Source organism: Thermobia domestica, chromosome 18, assembly GCF_964235325.1.
Source record: "Thermobia domestica chromosome 18, izTheDome1.hap1.1, whole genome shotgun sequence".
NCBI lineage: Eukaryota > Metazoa > Arthropoda > Insecta > Zygentoma > Lepismatidae > Thermobia > Thermobia domestica.
In genome coordinates this window covers 73,330,581-73,348,159 of record NC_137471.1, presented here as the reverse complement: position 1 = coordinate 73,348,159, position 17,579 = coordinate 73,330,581, and the positions used below count along the sequence as shown (strand labels likewise).

Sequence of the window (17,579 nt, the reverse complement as noted above, 5' to 3'; positions counted from 1 at the left end):
CCATCCTATATGGTTTTCATGAGAAGGAATAAATCTCCATTTTCCAAAAGTATAGCGAGGGTGTCTGTTTTCCTGTGTGGTGAGTACCCGAATGCTAATCCCTATGTTTTTGTTTCAGGAGTGAGAGTCAAGGAAACATTCTCCTTACTCTTGTACATCTGACCACCTTCCTGAATGGGGCCCAGGAAGAAGTACGCATAGAGAACATAAAGACACAGTTATGAGTGTAAAGAGTGGGTAACAGGCTGCTACCTGTTTGTTTTGAAATATATTTTTTAAAACCTTATTGCATTCTGAAACTCTTTACAAGTAGCTGCAAGACCATAACTGTTGTCAGAAATACCTTGAGATTTTTATTTTTTTATTTTTGTTATGCTCTACCGACTATCAAGTGTGGCCAGTGGCGGCTTCAAACGGAGATAACCATTATCGCTCCAAACAGGGATTTACTTATAAAATAGCATTTAATTTGCATTTTTCAGTAGTTTACACTATAATTTGAATATTCCTAGCCACTCCACCGTATATTATTTATCTTTATTGTGGTGGTTTTCCTTGGTATGCATAGATTATCTCTATAACTACCTGCACCTTACATAGACACAAAATTTGGCATTTAGCTTTTTCATTTAAAAGAATTAAGTTATGTTTCAATGTTCTTTTATTTATTTATTTATTTGACGTAGAATGGAAGAAAATGGGGTGGAATGCTCACTAAGATGCTGCCCATAAGATTATAAGACAATCAAGTTTGATGCGTGACTGAAAGTTCAAATAATATCTTCATAAAAGGTGCACAAGGAAGAACACAAACTTTTGCCCGCCGTAATACGTGGGATTATTTAAATTGTTGTCTTCTCTAATTGAAGTTTGTGCTCTATTGGAGCTAAGCATCATAATTACAAATGTCTAAGGAAGATATTACGAAATCATACCACAGCATTTACATTTTGGTCACTAGTATAGCCAAGCAAGATATTAACAAACCGTACCGTCCTTCATGGTAGTGGTGGTTTAAAGATGGCGAACAGTGTGACCAGTACTATATTTCAGGTAAAAATACAAATAACACTAAGTGTGGTAAATGTAAAAGAATATTGAAGAAAGGTATAAAATACGAAAGATACCAGGAATACTTTCATTTTGCCAAATTTAGCTTGATTGACAAAAGTACTAGTGTTTTAACTTGGGTATGCATCCCGTGCTGTAGTCGAAAAAAAAAACAAAGGACAATCAACAAGATGAAATGTTAGTTTCAGTTGAAGTTAATACTAAACTATATGAAGGACTATCGTTGTTAAGAAAAGTTGTTGAACTCTTAGGACAGAACGTTCATAAACTTCAACACCAAAGACAGTTACAGAGTATTGGTACTGACTATGATGATGATAGTGCAAGGCTAAATAGTAAAACCTGGAGTGATGTTGTGAGAAACAATGCTAAAGTCCCACAATCAACCAGGTACAATGTATGACCTCAGAGTATTTCTTTAGTTCAAAATCAGTATGTTTATAAAGACGAAGCTGTCATAAGAAGTGAAAATTCTAGTGCCTCGTGTGATGTAGTAAAATTCTCTACGCCGGTTGTTAACCAATATTCAAATATGTCTAACGGCATTAATAGTAATAAATGGACGTCAATACCGGTGAACAGGAGAAAGTCGAATAAATGTAATGACAGTATTCAGTTGTCAACCATCCCACTAAAAATCGATTTCTTGCCCTTGATGTTAAGTATTAAGTGACAAAAGCAAACCAGCGTATAATTTTAGTCTCCCTTGTACAAAGAAGAATCGTGTTCAAGACAAGCAAGCAAAGGGCCCATCAACAACGGGTATGATTCGCATATACGCTGACAGTCAAGGAAGAAGTGTAGCCTCTAGACTTTACCACCAAGGATATCAACAAATCAAAGGAACTATGAAACCAGGTGCAACCTTCAAGTATGTTAGTACTGCAACTACTCACGAATGTGCTGATATGGGTATAAGGGACCTTGCAGTCTTTCTAGCAGGTATAAATGAAATTGCGAAGAATGAAGCCAATGTATTCCTACAGACACTAAGAAGACGACTACAAGTTTTGTTATTTACAAATGTTCTTATTTTCACTTACCTTATCCCTATGATTTATCCACGTGGTCATGTGTTAACGAAGAAGTGAAACGTGTGAATGAAGAAATCTACAAGCTTTCCAAACATTTTAGAAATGTCAATGTAATTGATCTGAGTAAGATTAGCAAAAGGCTTCATACTACGCATGGATTTTGACTTAACGTATTAGGTAAGATGTATGTAAGTAGTGAAATAGTGAATGTTGCATGTAAAGTACAATCATGTATGTGCAAGGGTAGAATAGTAATGAATTGGCATGAACAGGGAAACGTGTAGATGAACCTGTCTCCATTGTCATGCTACAGTCAGTCTCACTATGAAGCCAGGCTAAACATTCTACCCTTGTAAATCTCTTGAATGTAATTTGCATGAGTTCGCAAATAATGTAAAAAGCACCTGTACAGGTCACAATAATTCAAAGCTTTTGCTGTTTCATATTAATATTCAATCCATAAGAAATAAGATATCGAAAGTAGATATATTCTTAAATGATTTTCAGTATCATATACTCTGTATAAATGAACACTGGCTAGTAAATGATGAAACTAGTATATATGTACCTACTAATTATAAATTAGCTGCCATATATTGAAGAAAGACAATGATTCGTGGGGAATTTGCGATCTATCTAAGACTAGGTACAGTAGTGGAATATAAAATACTTGACACAAGTATGTTTTATATACAGGATGCGGCAGCTATTTGAGAACAAAATAACATTCGCAGATAAAAGGATAGAGCATTTAATGAACCTTGAACATTATGTACACGTGGAGACGGACCCAATACAGGATATCATTCTATGAAACCACCATCTGCCGCAATAACAGCCTCTAAACGGTGTCGAAACCGTCGGCAGGCACGATTGAGGTGAGTCCTGGGAATGTTTGTCATGACATCCACAATGGCTGCCCTGAGAGCCGCAACGGTATTGTGTGGATGCTTATTAGAGACCCTCTTAACCACCCCCAGACATAAAGGTTCAAAGGGTTGACATCGGGGGAGCTGGGGGGCCACATGTTTGGGGTGACGTGGTCGTGAAAATTCGTGGCCAACCATTCTTAAATTGAATGATCCGTATGGACGGGAGCGGAGTCCGGCTGAAAAACATATGGCTTACCACGTGCTATAACAGTAATCCAGTGCTGTACAACCATCTTCAACACATCAGTGTAAGCAACGGCGTTGATTCTGGCACCTTGAATAAAGAAATGTGGAGGCATCACGTCGCCCTCACTGCTCACGACCCCCCAGAACAATCACGGAGGCGGGAAACTTAGTGTGCATGATGGTCGAAACCTCCTCGGGTGATTTACGCAGCCAGCGATCATTTCTGAGGTTCGCCTTCTGGTTCTGGACGAAGATTTTCTCATCCGAGAAGAACCAGAGCATTTTTGGCTGCTCCGGATGTTTCAGCTTGCTCAAAAGGCGCCTGGCGCTAATCACACTATTCTCCCTAGTTCTTGCGGACATGAACTGGCCTCTCTGCATCACGTACGACTTGTAACGTAGGTCGTAGGTCTTCATACACCACACGTCGAATGGTGGCCTCGTCAACCTGCTTCTGTCTTGCGAGTGACCTCATGGACTTTCCTGGGTCCGCTTCGACAACAGCTTGGACGGAAGCGATGAATTCGGGCGTTCTGGTCGTGTCCGAGTGCTGATAATGTCGTTTCCTATGGGAAACGGTTTCCACATCACCAGAGGCTTCCTCCAGTTCTCTCCGAACTTTGAAGACGAATGACCAGGCGACGTTCAGGAAGGCAGCGATCTTGGAATCGGCATGTTCTGCAACCAAGGAGACGATGACTGCATGCCTCTTCATTTCCTGGGTTAGCCTGGGATTTGCCATGTTTACGTGTAACAAAAAGGGATGTGTTACAATGACAAGTGACAGGATACTGTGTCACTTATACTATGTGTTCTCAAACACTCTGTAGAAGGGGTAATTGAACTGACTGGTATCATATTCAACAATATTAAGCTAATAGTTATCTCAATTTACCGCGCCCCTGACTCAGATCTAAATGTGTTTTTGATGCAGTGGGAAAACTTACGAGTTCGGTCGAAAGGTATAAGGGTTATAAGGTTGTGTATATGGGTGATATAAATGTTAATGTCAAAATTTACAATTTAGGCACTAGGTTAGTATGTGATACTCTTAGATTCTTAGGGTATTACCACGCAAATCTACAAGAAAAGAATCCTGTCTTGATAATATCATAAAGAATGTAAATAAAATTAACATATCTTGGGGCACTATAGAACCATCTTTGTCAGATCACAGTGGTCTCTGGCTCATAATGTATAAAATTGTTAGGGGTAAATCGATTACGAATGAACTAAGTTATAGATCCTTAGGTAATAAAAACATTTCGATGTTAAGCTCTGTTTTAAGTGAAATTAACTTAGACGAAAAGATACTAGGATGTAATGACATATCAACTGCCTGGTATATTTTTGTAATTATAATTAGTAAGTGGATTAATCATTGCTGTCCAAGAATATTCAGAAAAGTTAATTATGGTAGTAAACAAAATAAGAATCTACTAAATTGGTACACTCCAAAGCTAGCTAAACTAAGGGAAACCATTATTAATTTACATTACAGGGCTAAGAATGGTGATGTGAAAAATAAAAAGAGATACCTTAAAGAAAAGAGAATCTACAGGAAAGAATTACGTTAAGCAAAAATCAAGGCTAATGATGTTTTCATATCTAATTCTAACAATAAATATAAAGCAGCATGGTCTGTAATAAAAAAACACGAAATAAGTATTGGAACTGTAAACGAACCTGTGGGTATTACGCCTGACGAATTTAACAATTTCTTTGTAAATAACGTAAAACATGTAAGTAATGTCAGTGGTAATAATGACCCAGCTATGCTAAATATGAGACAATCGGTGTCAGTGGTATTTAACTGGACGCAAGTTAGTATGGACGAAATATTAAAAATGGTGTTGAATATGAGAAACTCCCACTCCGAAGATTTCTATGGTATATCTACTGTAATACACGAAGCGTATAATCGAAATTATTCGCCATCCTTTAACGTTCCTTGTAAATTGGACTTTAGGTGAAGGAATATTTCCTGATTGTCTCCAATTAAATATTACTGTGCCTGTATATAAAAAAGGTGATAAAATAGACCCTAATAATTATAGACTGATCTCTCTAGTGGCATTTTTTTCTAATTTTATTGAACATTGCATAAAAGTCCAACTGTATTTATATTTTGATCAAAATTTCTTATTTAACAATGCACAATTTGGATTTAGATCTGGGCTTTCCACTATCAAATCTGCAGAGTTTGTCGTCTTAGAAACAATTAATGGATTTGAATCTTGCTCCTATATTTGTGGCGCTCTTCTTGACTTAAATAAAGCATTCAATTCTTTACCACATGATATTTTAGTAACCAAATTAGTCTTATGGAATAATAGGAATCGAACTCGGACTGCTAAAATCATACCTCAGCAATAGTCGTCAAATTGTTAAAATGAAAACTGCGAGATCTAATGTACTTAAAATTCTAACTGGTGTACCTCAAGGTTCAGTTTTGGGGCCTTTTCTCCTTAATATTTATATGAAAGACTTGCGAAACTACTTACCGTGTAAATCCGTCTTTTATGCTGACGAAACTACTCTAATCACAAATGATAAAAGTTTAAAGGTCGTGCAGCGTAAAAATACGGAAGCTGTAAAGATGTCTTCTCTATGGTTTCAATCCAATGATGTAGTTTTAAATAATACCAAAACAGAAATATTCTATTTCTATTTGAACAGTCTCACATACAACTTAAATAGCTCAGAATCAGTTAAGCTATTAGGAATACGCTTGGACGCCAAATTAAATTGGACAGCGCATACACAAGAACTATGTAAAAAGCTCACTAGGGTTCTATATCTGTTGAGGAAGCTTAGGAGGAATGTGGAACATGAACTAATGATAACATCATTACTACGCTTTCTTTCATCCCCACTTACTGTACGGGAATTTATTGTGGGATAACTCTACTGGAGCTCATTTTGTTGTCAAATGGCAAAAGAGAATGGTTAGGTGTATTGAAGGCTTACCAGGCACAGTGTCCTGTAGGAAACTGTTTAAAAATATCGAATCATGACTGTACCATCTACATACGTCTACAATTGTTTAATGTTCGTAAAAGAGAAACCTGATTTGTTCACTGTACGTACAAATATACACGAATATAATACCAAGTCTAAGTTAAGCATTCATACTCCACATGTTAGATTATGTAAGAAACAACAAAGTTAAAAATATAATGGTATAAAACTACTTAATTTGCTCCCGCAAACTACGCATGTAATGCATTTGACAGATTTCAGAAGATATATTAAAAATATGCTCATAGACTACTGTCTATATAGTTTGAAAGAGTTTGAGGAGTGCATGATTATCAACTCCTAGTATAATTTTAGGTGTAATAGTAATATTTATATTGTATTACTTAATATTATTATATTCATTGTTATTGCCATTATTATTATTATTACTACATTTATTTCTTATATATTATCTTCTATTATTATATGTATTAATTTTATTCCTGACGAAATCTATTACAACATGTAATTGTTCAATGATTAATAAAGTATTCTATTTTATTCTATCCATAGTAAACAAACTGCATCTTACAGTATATGGTTTGTGTATATTTATAAATTAAAAAGAAAGACTATTTACGTACAAAAACACTTACCTGTATTCTCCCCATTATACCGCAACTATCCATTCTGGAAGCAACATTGACTGTGTTTCCCCAAATATCATATTGAGGTTTCTGAGCACCAACCACTCCTGCAATTACAGGTCCGTGGTTTAATCCTGAAAAATACACACAATATTATCACACCATCTTAACAAAGAGCAAATCTATTTATTTAGCTTGACACACAGGAAAACATAACATAGACTGTAAAAAGTAAATCCGTGTTTAGACATTTTTTTTAAAAAGAAACGACTTTTTTTTGATCATTGTTTAAAATGTCCAAAGATATCCTGGAGTTTTCTATAAGTGAACAAAACAAGTCTATGATAATAGAAAGTGTCTTAGTAGTGTTTAAAATAGACCTGAACCCTTCTGATGCCTCTAACGATCATACTAGCAGACCTGTAATTCATTTGTTGAACATAAATTACTTCGTATTCTCTGTTTGTGAGACCACTACTGATATTGTCTAATTAATTATCGATTGGTAGTTTTTTGATCACAACATTAAAGTAAGTCTAGAAGTTTCCATTGAGTAGGAGAGCTGGAACTCTTTGCAGAATTTTTTCAGTGTTCCACAGTCTTCTTGGTTTGAGCATTGAAATTTCATGCTGTTTTTCGTTACTGCGCAATATGCCAATTCCATGCACACGGAAATTGCCCATGCCTAAGTTTGTACCCTTTCTCTGTTGGGTAGTCATAAATGTAGAAGGATTTAATCTTGTTTCAATTTGACGACGGGTGTCCAGAGGAATTATCTGATGGTACGTGAATATTGGTGTCATTGGATTCAGAAGTGTCCATTGTAGTATCCTCTACGGGTGGAACTTCATCCTGAAGTTCCAGTGATGTAAATCGGTTGCTGGTAGACACTGGAATGGAAGTTGGCAGTCTTGATTTCTTGGGACGCTTGGCCAGTTGTAATGGTGATTCCCTTTCGTCACTGGTAAATATCAATTCTAATTCTTGTTCATTGTGTTTTCCATTCGCTGTGTTATTTTTAGTAATTGGATTAAGATTCTTTGTCTCTTGTTTCTCTTCTTGGTTCCTTTTTCCTCCGATGATACTGGAGTATTAAGGTTTCTATTCCACGGTTATCTTCTTGGCTAAATAGGTATTGATGTTTCAGACGTGGTGTAGTGAACGAAATGCCATGAGTACAATGTTGAAAATCCGTCATGACACAGTAAGTCTTGATAATAACCTCAATCTTCTTTAGGAATTCGTTCTGGTGATCCATCACAGAGTTGAAACAAAAAATGTAAATTTGTAAAAGTAATGTGTAAAGTATCCTAACACGGTTTAAAAGTCGTTTCCGTGCGCGTATACTCATTGGACACATCAGAAGTTTAGACACATTTTGAACACATTTGAATTCTAGTCATTTGTTGTCACTCATAGAATAGTTCAGGACACTTTTAGACACGCTAAACAATGACCAAAAGCACTTCTACAAAGATATCCAAATCATGTTCAAACACTGATTTATTTTGTGCAGTATTTAACTGTGTTGCCATGAAAATTAGTTACTCTCAGCAACAATAGTAAACTTTTCAATAACATTATTAACCTATTAACATTATTATTGAATAATCAAAATGAAATGGGTTTGTTGAAAGGGTTTATTGCACTTTAGTAGCATATTCTTGATCGAAAAAAGTATTCTACTTTCAGCGTTCTAAAAATAAAGGGGCCAAGAGAAAAAGAAGAACATCTTTAGGTGGGTCGATATACTTTATTAAAAACAATGATGATACATTTTACAAAATTCTTGTTATACTAACTCCTATTAGTGACTGAAAAAAATACGAAGAAAAATGAGATTAATGAAATTGTGAATAATTACGTTTCTAAAAGTTTCTCATAATGTGGTTCAAACTCCGATACACTGATTCTCAGAAGTGAAGTTAAGTTCTTTAGATTTGGAGTTACGTCGCAGGGCCGGATAAAAACTTTTGAAAGGTTACCTTTGACATAGTTTGCTAATCACTAAACTAGATAATTTATATGAGAGAACAGAATGGAGCTCCAGTCTTTTTGGTACCCGCTGCCTATAATTTAGTATTCTGACGGGCATGTGCTTGTGCTTTCTGTGCACGATGACGCGGATTTGATTTCCAGTGGGAAAATATCGAACACACTGCAGTGGTTTAGATCAGTCTTTAGAATGTAGGATACGTCCTATAATAACCTTGGTACTGGCAAACGAAATAAGTACAAGTCAAATCAAAATCTTATTGATTAGAATACGCCAAGTCTTACTTCTCAAACTTAATCTGCTAAGCGGTTAGCGTACGCACCTTTGGCGTGGGAGACCCGGGTTCGATTCCCGGCGGGAGCTCATGTGGTTCGGATTCCACGTTAATCAGTAGGTCCACGTCTCATATAGCCTCGCTGCTGAACGGGACGTTAAACTCAAAATCAACTCAACTCAAACTTAATCTGGCGTGGTTCTGTAAATTCAGCTTTTTTTTCTTTTCTTTTAAAGGCGAAACAGTGTGATGAAGAAAAGCCTATTCTGTTTTTGTTATGTAAGAAGATTATCTTGGACAACGATTTGTACAACAACTCTACCGGATTCAACTCAAGGCGTGGTTCACAACCTACGTAAATGGTAGGTCCCATTTTACATATCCTTACTGTTACACCAGGCAAAAAAGGAACACCAATCGATTTTCGCTTCAGAAAATATTGAAAGATAAGTCTTTTAGAACAGTACTATTCAACCGGGGGTACGCGAAGATGTTTCTCGGGGTACGTAATCCTACAATAAGGATATTTCCAAAACTTTATTGAATGATCATAGTTGGAGAAGATTTTTCTTTCTAATGGACGATTTTCGAGATGACGTCATGCGCGTCTAAATTTCCAAATAATCGGGTAAAATTTATTGCATACAGTCTCAGAAAATCAAACGCTATCTGTAAAAATTAAAGTGCAAAGTTCCTGAAATACTTTACAGAAATCGAGCGAAAAGATAAAACGCAAGATTGGACAACAAATCCTTTTAGCACTTCCGCATTGAATAATTGCAATCTTCCTTTGACGTTAAAAGAAAGTCTGCTGGAAATGTCTGTTGACTGCAAATGAAATTCAATAACTTGCCAATTTGTGACATTTGTATTTATGCTCGAAACGAGTACAATGAAATTAGTGACAGTGCTATTTCGCAACTTCTTACATTTCCATCAACACATTTGTGTGAACAGGATTTCTTTGCACTAACATCAATAGAAACGAGGCACAGAAATTGCTTGAATCTAGAATCAGCTTTGATTCTCGCATTCTCGAAGATTCGATCAAGAATGGAGGAGTTGGCGTCCCGGAAATAAACTCAGTCATCTCAGGTTAGTTCTGATGTTACTTTCAGTTTTTGAATTTTTAACCTCGTTCTCAGTGTGCGAATTATCAGGGAGGATGAGGGGAAAATCCTCAACAGAACTGGATGTCTCTCACATGTTTTGAAATTTTCCAGGTTAAATTTTTTCGGATGCGTACTCTATCCCCCTTGTAAATAGTCTTTTGATTGGCACACTGATTGTTCCTTTTTTGGGTCTCTATTTGTCCTTCTTTTAAATCAACAGAACATGTGTATTAAGTTTAATAAGTTAATTTCGATTTAATTTCTTTAAGAAGCTTCAGGGGTACATAACTGGATGGTGAATTGTGTCTAGGGGGTACGCGAGGAAAAAAGGTTGAATAACACTGCTTTATAATATTAGTAGTAGAGTGTAACTTTTCTGTTTTGCGTCCTTATTCAGCACTGCAGTGATGAAACGAGTTATGTTTCACTGGGTCACTTAAGTCACGGCTTTTATCCGGGTCTAGGTCTCACTTCTCAGATCCCGGTGACCCGGAAGGAGTCAAAATATTACCTCTGCAGCATTAGTGCAGAATTTTATATTTTATTTATAATATGTATTGCTCGAGCTCATTCATTTCTTACATTTCTTCGTGATATTTCTTCAATCGCGGTACCATCTCTTCAATATTTCAAACATAATTTCATGTTTATTCGTCTTTTTATAGTGAAAAAGAGATGTTTTTATGAATATAGACTACAAAAACAAAAACAACAACAACAATAACAAAGATTTAACAAAACACGGTTCTGGCTCAGCGGTATTCTAAGCGACAAGTTTTACTTCTTTCCTCGATTAAACAACTTTGACGAATCCTCATATGAAAATACATATAGGTTATGTATTTCCTCACGCGTCATGTAGATTATGTATTTCTTCTGTCATCCTCACGCGTTTATACTCTGATAAACCTTGTAGTTCTCTTTCATTGCAATGCTTTGACATATATAGATGCAAAGAACAAACGAGAAAGAAAATTGCAGATTTAGTGAGAAAATGGAGAGAAAAATATTACAGATTTAGTGAGAAAGTGCAGAGGAACATGTTACAGATTTAGTGAGAAAGTGGAGAGAAACATATTACAGATTTAGTGAGAAGATAAAGAGAGGGGGAGGGGAGAGAATAGTCGTTGGTTACAATTTTATTCGCAGCTTTACGCATAGTACTTCTCATGTTTCAGATTGTGCTTCGCATCTGGATCATACCAGGTGTCTCCGGGTCACTCTTGGTCACCGTGTTAAAGAAACTGTCGAGTCATGGGTATGACTGCCTCTGAGTCTTTTGGATCACGGCTCATGAACTTGGACAACGTGTGGCTGACGGGATCTATCAACACAGCTTAGAATCTCGACAATTCGGTACAATTGGCTGATGCACACTCCATAATGCAAGTTCACTTCTTGTAGTACATGTTGTCCTTTACTAGTCCTTTACTACACTATCTCTGCCTCCAGGAGAGCTCAATTACGGGACTATTTCATTAACCCCAGCCATATTAATACTAGAGTGCTCACTAACATTTGCGAAGACCATAGTTTCGAACCGATTCCCTGCTAAGTTTGTTGTGGAGAAAATTGTGTTCACGTGTTTTATCGGTTGGCGTGGGAGAGCATGATTTCAATTCCTGGTAGGAGCGCATGTGGTTCGGATTCCACGTTAAGCTGTAGGTCTATGTCTCATATAGCCTTCGTGGTAAAAGGGACGCAAACTCAAGTCAAAACATGTTTTCTCAGGGTTCTCTGATTAAGGCAAATATATATTGCCGAAACTATAACACAAATTAGTAACAATAAAAGTTCACCATTGTCATTTTCAACGAACTTAAAAAGTTCGTTACTGAATTCTCTATGTTTGTCTGTGTGCCTGTGTCTGTCTGTTATTTAAGATTTTTTTTTCAATTTTTGAGCACTCCATTCGATAGAGCATCAAAAACTATCTGAGAAAGTGATAGAGTTTTTCGCGTCACTCTTACCGTTTCCGACATATTGGTCAAAAATGGCCATTTCCGGAAATTTAAGGAACCATATCTCGGAAACCATAAGTTATAGAGAGATTATATTGGTGTTGATCAATACCTAAGAGGATGGTGACCATTTTGGTGCCAACCAACTGGCCACTGGTTTGGCCAGTGACCAGTTGGTCAGTGGTCACTAGTTAATATCGGTACCAAAATGTTTACCATCCTCGTAGGTATTGATCAGCACCAACGTCATCTCTCTATGACTTACCGTTCCCGATATATTGGCCAAAACATAGTTCCGATTACGGGAGATTTAAGGAGCCATATCTCGGGTTCCGTAAGTGATAAAGAGATGATATTTTGTGAATTTTTGCGAGAAACAGAAGAAATGCGGATAAAAATATTTACATGTAGGAACAATCACAGTTATCTTTCCCGCTTCATCTCTCCATATTTTTTAAGCTCGTTCTGGCAATGCTCTTGGAGCATTCTCAACTGGTTTTATTTTTTTTTTATTATTTAATTGCAATATAATTCTGTATTAGTTATTTTTGAAAAAAAAAAGAAAGCAACCGAAACATGAATAAAGAAGTTATGCATGTTATTAAAGAAAAAAAAGAATACTAATAGCAATTAATTTTAGCTTTCGTAATGCTGAAACTGTCATAAGGAGTCCACTTTATTAAACAATGGAGGCCAACCCAACAAGTCGGAAATAATGTCTGATTGATTAAGCTGCGGAAGATATTCCAGTCCAGTGCCGCTATGGCTCCAGTGTGCCAGTCCACGCTCCAGTCTACTGGAAGCCAGTCAAGGGATTTCCCAAGGAGATTCAATCAACAATAATCTTTTCTCTTGGTCTTTTTTTCTCTCTCTCTTGAACCAGAATTCCAGTCTTGCTCGTGGCCTTGGGTCCACTTCATTAGAATTCAAAGACGAATTCTGTCACCTGGTTTTGCACTAGACACGCAGGATGCAAGAGTACTTAATAATAATAAATAAATAAATAAAAATAATAAATGCTAATTTGCCTTTCTCTTAGAGTGATCTTGTTCTTTCAAGAAACAGATAAGCTATTAAACTTTTACTACATGTAGATGTAATGAGCAATTACACCAATTCATCGTGAGCAGTAACTTTATGAATATTAATGGAAATTTCTGTCAATTCAAAAGCAATGTTCGAAGTACTCCAGTTCATTTTGAATTTGCTAAGACTTAATTTTTACATTCTCCCCAGATAATGTCGAGAAAGTACTTTCTGTAATAGTGTTGTTCAAGAGACGAGAAATTTCGCGTCTCGTCTCGAAAACAAGAGGACAATCGAGACGAGAAGAACATTTTCAAATTCGACTCGTGACGAGAAATTTTCAAGTCTCGTAAGCAGCGCTACCAAGTATTAGATCTCGAACACTCTTTTAATGTTTTGTGATTCATAGTAAGAACTATAAAGTGATAAAAATAATTGTACAAATATAGTGGGGAGCATTTATCATCGCAAGTCATTACACTAATATTTCAATAATGAATATGGTTTAACTGTTGCTATACCACACCCTCCGTGGACCTCTTGCGACGTAGAAGGACTTTTATAGCTTTGGCGAGTATATAAAGTTAAGGCTTAGGATTAGGAATTAGATTTCGGGGGCTTTCAGCATCTATGAGGAATGACGTCCCTCAAGGATCACACTATTCGAGGAAGGGGAAGGAACGAAGCGGGCTGTACATTAGGTACCACCCCGGCATTTGCCTGGTATGAATGAGGAAACCTTCACTTACGATGGCTGGACTGACAAAAGTTTACACAGTATTTTCACACCGAGAATCGTACCCGGGACCGGTCGTACCGAAGATGGGAGCGTTAGCGATTACGCTACGCGGGGGCCACTAGATGAAATTAAAGAAAAATCAGGTCATAAATTTTAAACATAATTTTCAAAATCTGTCTCTTTATCATTCACTACTTATGAATCCTATAATTCAGTTTGTAGCCATTTATCTTAATTGGTTTTGAAACTGGCATTGCATTGGTTACCAGCAAGTACAAGTTATGCAGCCTTGCATATCATAGGTGCCGTTCTTGGTTGCCTAAATCAACTTATCAAGTACCTGGAAGTTATACCTGTTACAATATGAATTTTATGGGCAGGTTGAGTTCAAAATGGAAGGAAAGGAAAAATTGCATGGATTATGAAACAGATATAATATTTTTTTTGTTTTAATATAAAAATTTTGCTTACGTCTCGTTCTCGGTTGAAGAAACATTTTATTGTGAATTTCAGAGACCTTATTAGGACCTAATGCAAGTTCAATGTACAAGATTAAAGTTATAAAGGGATCATTTAGATATAGTATTAGTTTAACAAGGTAGTAAAAGTTCATTTAATTATATACTTATTCCACAAATGATTCTATATCAAATGTTTCTTTAGCACTTAAAATACGCAATAACATAGCTTATGCATAAAATGTACTTATTGCTAACACTATTAAACATTTTTTAAAGAATATTTTTTTTGTTGTTGATCATTACTCTAGTATCTCTGACGAACAATTAGTTGCAACTAGAAAAGCCACTGTTTCCACCTATCTGCCCTTTCTTTCTTTTTCCTACTGAATAACCATTTTGTTCTGCTTTCTGAACTTTTCGGAGTAGTTTTTTCTCTTCCGAATAGAGTAATTAAAAGTTTTTTTTCGTGTTATAATGGGAAAAGAATGGTGAAATGCACTGTTCTTCTTTTTATTATTAAAATTGAAATTTTAAAAAAAATCTACGCAATAAAGCAATGGAAAAAACATTACCTTTCTTTATTCGAAAAATCTACTTCTTTCCGAGCGCTTGCATCGGACTTGGTAATCATGAAGCAGCAATGAAACATAACTTATTTCCTAGTAAAATGGTACAATGAATATTTTTGGAATGAAACTAGATGGGGAAATAAACTGTAGGCTCTAATGGAAAGACAAAAGGACAAGGCATTAGAGCTTGTAGGTTGAGAGGAATTAAAGAGGACTAAAAATGACAGTAATAGAAATCATAATCAATATAATATGATATGTTTAACATTATACGTGGATGAAATAAAAGAAGTTACAAATTAATATAGCTAAAGTTCCTGGTTTATGAAGAGTAATATTTTGGCATGTTTGGTAGATTTGTAATAAAAAATTGAGAAATTTAATTAATTTAAGTGAAATATCTGATTTATATACCTAGGTACAGTAAGATTTTGGTATATGCAACATTTAGGTCTTTATTGGTTCATTCGTCATAAATATTTTTGCCCACTATCCACCATATCCAGTCTGAGTTTCAGAAAATGTTTTTCGTTTCGGTTTAGCACTCCTATGGTATTGTGAGAGCAAGAGAATCATGCCGAATACTGGTATTTTTGCTCGTCTGATGCGAGGGACTATAATTATACAGAAACAAGGAAGCCATTGTATTTCCTCGGCTATACTTTTTGTTTCACATCGGGCAGATATTTTTCCTATATCTATCTCCAGACCCCTATTAAAACTTTTTTCCGGCCCCGGGCCATTACAAAATGCCGCCCCTCAATATCAATATTTGCCGCCAAATTTCTGTAGTTCCAGAACTGGAGTATGAAAAATAAAACCTGGACGACAAAATTTGCCGCACCCTGAAAATTGCTTCCCCGAGACATAGTTCTGCCCCCAACCTACAAAGACATTAATTAGTTACTGATGACAGTGCTGGCATAGACGAAATGGATGATGCATAGTATCAAGTAGGTAGTATTGAAGGCTCTGAACTGCTCAGCCAGTCGGCCTGTATTATTTAGTTCGTTATTCAGGATTGACAAACATTGAGAACAGCAACAATCAACTAAGGATAGGGTGCCAGGAAATAAGAAAATCAAATATGAAAACCTTGAAGAAATAAAATTACCCTGCCACCTATGCACATCAAATCGAATATTCGGAATTTTTATTGGCTCAGACACCTGAAAACTTTTGTGCGGTTTGCTATCAGCCCAGTTTGCAACAAAATCCACTTAAGTCCGTTGTAGGGACTAACTTTGATTGATATGATGATAAGACCAATGAGCCACGAAAAAAAAAAATCAAATTTTGCGTTCAAACGGCGAACAAAATTTCATCTGGAAAGAATAAAATACTGAACCAGTTGTCGATTCCTATTTATTTATATTATGAATACTTGTAACTAACACGATAGAAGATGCGTGAAATTGCTTCTTAATATGGTGCAGTGTTACTTACTAAATAATAATAATAATAATAATAATAATAAAATTGCGTTCTAAACGATTCTTCTTCGAATAATCTTATATGAGTACTGAAGATCTGTTGTTAAATTTTTATAATACAGTATAGTAAATCACTTGTATTAAATTTATGTAAATCTTTAATTGTATCTTTGTAATCCGAAATCTTTGAAACAATGACAGAATTACACGTTATCATTAATTTCTTAGTGAAAATACGATTTTTATCAGCGTAAAACACAGTATTCTAGATGTTTTTTAAAATTATTGTTTTCAAGTTAGCCCTTGGCTTCGACGCGAGATACCGGGTTTGTGCGATTAATCTAATTTTAAAGTTATAGTTCTACGTTTTATGTAATTTTGATCCTAACAAGTGACTTAAAATACATAATTATTAATTTTTTTATTACGTGATGAGAACAACTGAAATACAGCAAAAATACAACATTATTTTAACACTATAATATAGTGAAAGAGATAAATAATAATTAACTTTTTAACATGAATTAATAATAAGCCTAAGCTAAACTCCGAAAGCGTAGTTTAAGTCAATTCTTAAAACTCTGAGACGTCAAAAATTAAAAGTAAAGGTAAATCAACCACTAAATTAAAAATTCTAAAATAAAGTTACGTTTTAAGATATGCATCTGTTATAGTTTGATAAGAGTCTAGAGATTAAAATATGCTTCCATTTATGTGGTTGCAATAAAATTTTTACCCTTGTACAGTAAGGGACACTTCTGGATGGTACACCCATATGGAAATTTACGGCAAAAGTGTACCATCCAGAATTGTCCTTTACTGTACCGTGTATTGGAACTTCAAAATCCACATTTTTAAAAACGCAGTACGAGATACATCGTTGTCAAGCATTTTTTAAAAAACAAAACAGAGTCAATCCTGTCAGTCAGTGATATTAATTTAAAATACGTTTTCTAGTATTCATATGTGCAAAACTTTTGGACCATTTCAAGTTTGTTCACGAGAATATTTGGTAGGCTGTTCCAAATCACCGAATGAATATTCTAGTTTTGATCTTACCAGTAATTTATATGAGTACATAAGTGTCTGACTGACAGAAAGCAGGCCATTGATTAAATAGGTAACCAATTATTTTTCTTGCTTCATTACATATGTTCTGTAAATGATCACTAAAGAG

At 35.6% G+C, this 17,579-nt stretch overlaps 2 protein-coding genes across 2 annotated transcripts in view; both read right to left on the bottom strand.

The window, feature by feature from the left end:
* The window catches only part of Ac76E (adenylate cyclase type 2 Ac76E), a gene marked incomplete in the record, with an annotated part of 460,518 nt that overhangs the window by 30,904 nt on the left and 412,035 nt on the right, over positions 1-17,579 (bottom strand). The window contains 1 exon segment of the mRNA XM_081745497.1: positions 6,841-6,965. Coding sequence (XP_081601623.1) covers positions 6,841-6,965 — 125 coding nt within the window.
* On the bottom strand, positions 3,175-3,965 carry LOC145675886 (uncharacterized). The gene is given in 3 exon segments (XM_081746680.1): positions 3,175-3,368; positions 3,445-3,634; positions 3,636-3,965. Coding segments are annotated over 3 exon segments (714 nt in total).